At 50.0% G+C, this 2,109-nt stretch overlaps 1 protein-coding gene across 1 annotated transcript in view; it reads left to right on the top strand.

The window, feature by feature from the left end:
• Positions 1-190: 190 nt before the first annotated feature.
• LOC127749648 (transcription factor unc-3-like) overlaps positions 191-2,109 on the top strand; it is an 8,194-nt gene continuing 6,275 nt past the window's right edge. The window contains exons 1-3 of the mRNA XM_052268670.1: positions 191-268; positions 455-528; positions 618-686. Of these exons, the coding sequence (XP_052124630.1) occupies positions 191-268; positions 455-528; positions 618-686 (221 nt within the window). The remainder of the gene's footprint in view (positions 269-454; positions 529-617; positions 687-2,109) is intronic.

Below are 2,109 nucleotides of genomic sequence, written 5' to 3'. Positions count from 1 at the left end.
GGGGGGGCCGTGCGCTGAGGGGGAAGTGGCTGAGGGTTGTCGGGGTCACGGTAAGAGAAGGGGAGGGGTCAGAAGCGTGACGTGAAGGGAGTGACTCAGTGAGTGCCGGCAACTTTGCGCAAACAGCAAGCGCATTGCCAATGAGAAGTGCTGCTGACAGTGACAACCTGAGTGCTGCATAAGTGTCAAAATGCCCTACGAGGAAAGGCCATTACTATATACTATACTCGCACACATCGAAAATGTTTCTTCGAACCCAACAGTTGTTGTTTGTTCAGGGTCAACAAAAAATTGCTTCTGCCCAAAAAACTTTGCCCGTCAAAAATCTCCTTTGCTCTTTTTCAAGAAACACGAAGAAACAAACTCTGCATCCACGATTATAACATTTTTCCTCGATATTTCACTCTTTTTCAACACGCCGATGTAAACAACTATTTTTTTTCCTCTGTTACAGGTAATAGTGTACGAAGGCCAGGACAAAAACCCCGAGATGTGCAGAGTACTCCTCACTCACGAGGTCATGTGCAGGTAATATACACGAGCGTCGTCGGCGTCTATTCAACTAAATATGTATTTATTTTCAACGAGAAAAAAATATCGTTTATTTCTAATTTCAGTCGGTGTTGCGACAAAAAGAGCTGCGGAAACAGAAACGAAACCCCTTCGGACCCCGTGATAATCGATAGGTGAGTTGGAACGCCGAGTGCGTGTATGTTTTTTGTGCGTGTGTGAGTGAGTGACTGAGTGCGAGTGAGGAGTAGAGAAGGGAGGGGAGAGGGGAGGAGGGCGAGGTCCCCTTGCCACCTCGCAAGGCTTCAGCGCGCCCGGCCCGCTACGCCCCTCGCGAGAGGCTGGCTGGCTGGCGTAGGGGACAGAAAATGGCGTCCCTCGGGACTTGGCGCCGCGCTGCACGGGCCTACCTCCCACTTCCCCGCCCCGCCCCTGCCACACTGCGCACGAGGCAGACTTAAGGGGGAAGGACCCATCGGCACAGCCATCCACAGCCGTAGAGGGGGAGCGGGGAGGAAGCCTCCGACCAGGTTAAAAGTAGGTGCATAGCCACCGGCGCGAGTCGGTATGAGCGGACCGCCATGTGACGTCCTGTGTCATGTATCACAGCTGGACGGCCGGTTCAGTACCGTGTGTGTACAGTGTTGCAGGTTTGTATACCCTACGGGCCATGGCGTTAAACAAGTACCGATAGGTGAGCGCACATACCGCTGTCGTAGCCCTGACACTGTCGAGCATAGCGCAAATGAACACGCGGAAAAGAAAGAGGCACTCACAGCATTTCAGTTTTGAAAAATACCGTTCTGCTGTGCGTACACGGAAAAAAAGAATTTGCTCTCACAACTAACGATTTAGTTAACATGGACATAACAAACAATTTTAGTTGCAGGAGCAAAGAATTTGCTCTGGGAAGCAAAATTCTGCTGTCACAACTAACGCGTCGCTATGGTAACAAATGCGTTTGTTGTAAGAAAAAATCCTCGTTTAGTAACCAGAACAGTTGCATTTGTTACCATAGCCGACCATAGCGACGCGTTAGTTGTGGCAGCAGAATTTTGGTTCCCATAGCAATTTCTTTGTTCCTGCAACTAAAAATTATTTGTTATGTCTATGTTAACAAAATCGTTAGTTGTGGGAGCAAATTCTTTTTTTCCGTGTAAAAATTCTCCAATAACTATGCGATGACCGCAGGCTGAGTGAAACTAAGTCGAACAAAGTTAAACCATTTTCTTCGAGACGCACGCGCTAGTACATTGTGAAATTTTCCGGTCCCGAAGTAAAATTTCGATGCCCCCCGACTAATCGGGGCGTATCGAACACAATTTGATGACTGAAAATTTTCCGTGAGTGTACAAAAGACCCCCCTCTCATCACTGCCGCCTTTTCCATGCGGCATTTGTGAGATTACTCACTTCGCTTTCCCGGCCCGTCGCCCCCCCTCTCTCTTTTCCAGTGGTTGTGGCGAGCACGCGACATTCCAATTACATTACCTGTAGCGTCTTCACCCCACTCCGCCCCCTGCAGGGTGCTGGAGTGGGTGTGGGGGGTGGAGGGGGGCACGGTGTACGGTGTATACGCCGCGCTGAGGCTGTACATGTA

Source organism: Frankliniella occidentalis, unplaced genomic scaffold (assembly GCF_000697945.3).
Source record: "Frankliniella occidentalis isolate FOCC.00 unplaced genomic scaffold, Focc_3.1 Scaffold74, whole genome shotgun sequence".
NCBI lineage: Eukaryota > Metazoa > Arthropoda > Insecta > Thysanoptera > Thripidae > Frankliniella > Frankliniella occidentalis.
Note: the sequence above shows the minus strand (reverse complement) of the source record. Positions and strands in the feature narration are given on the sequence as shown.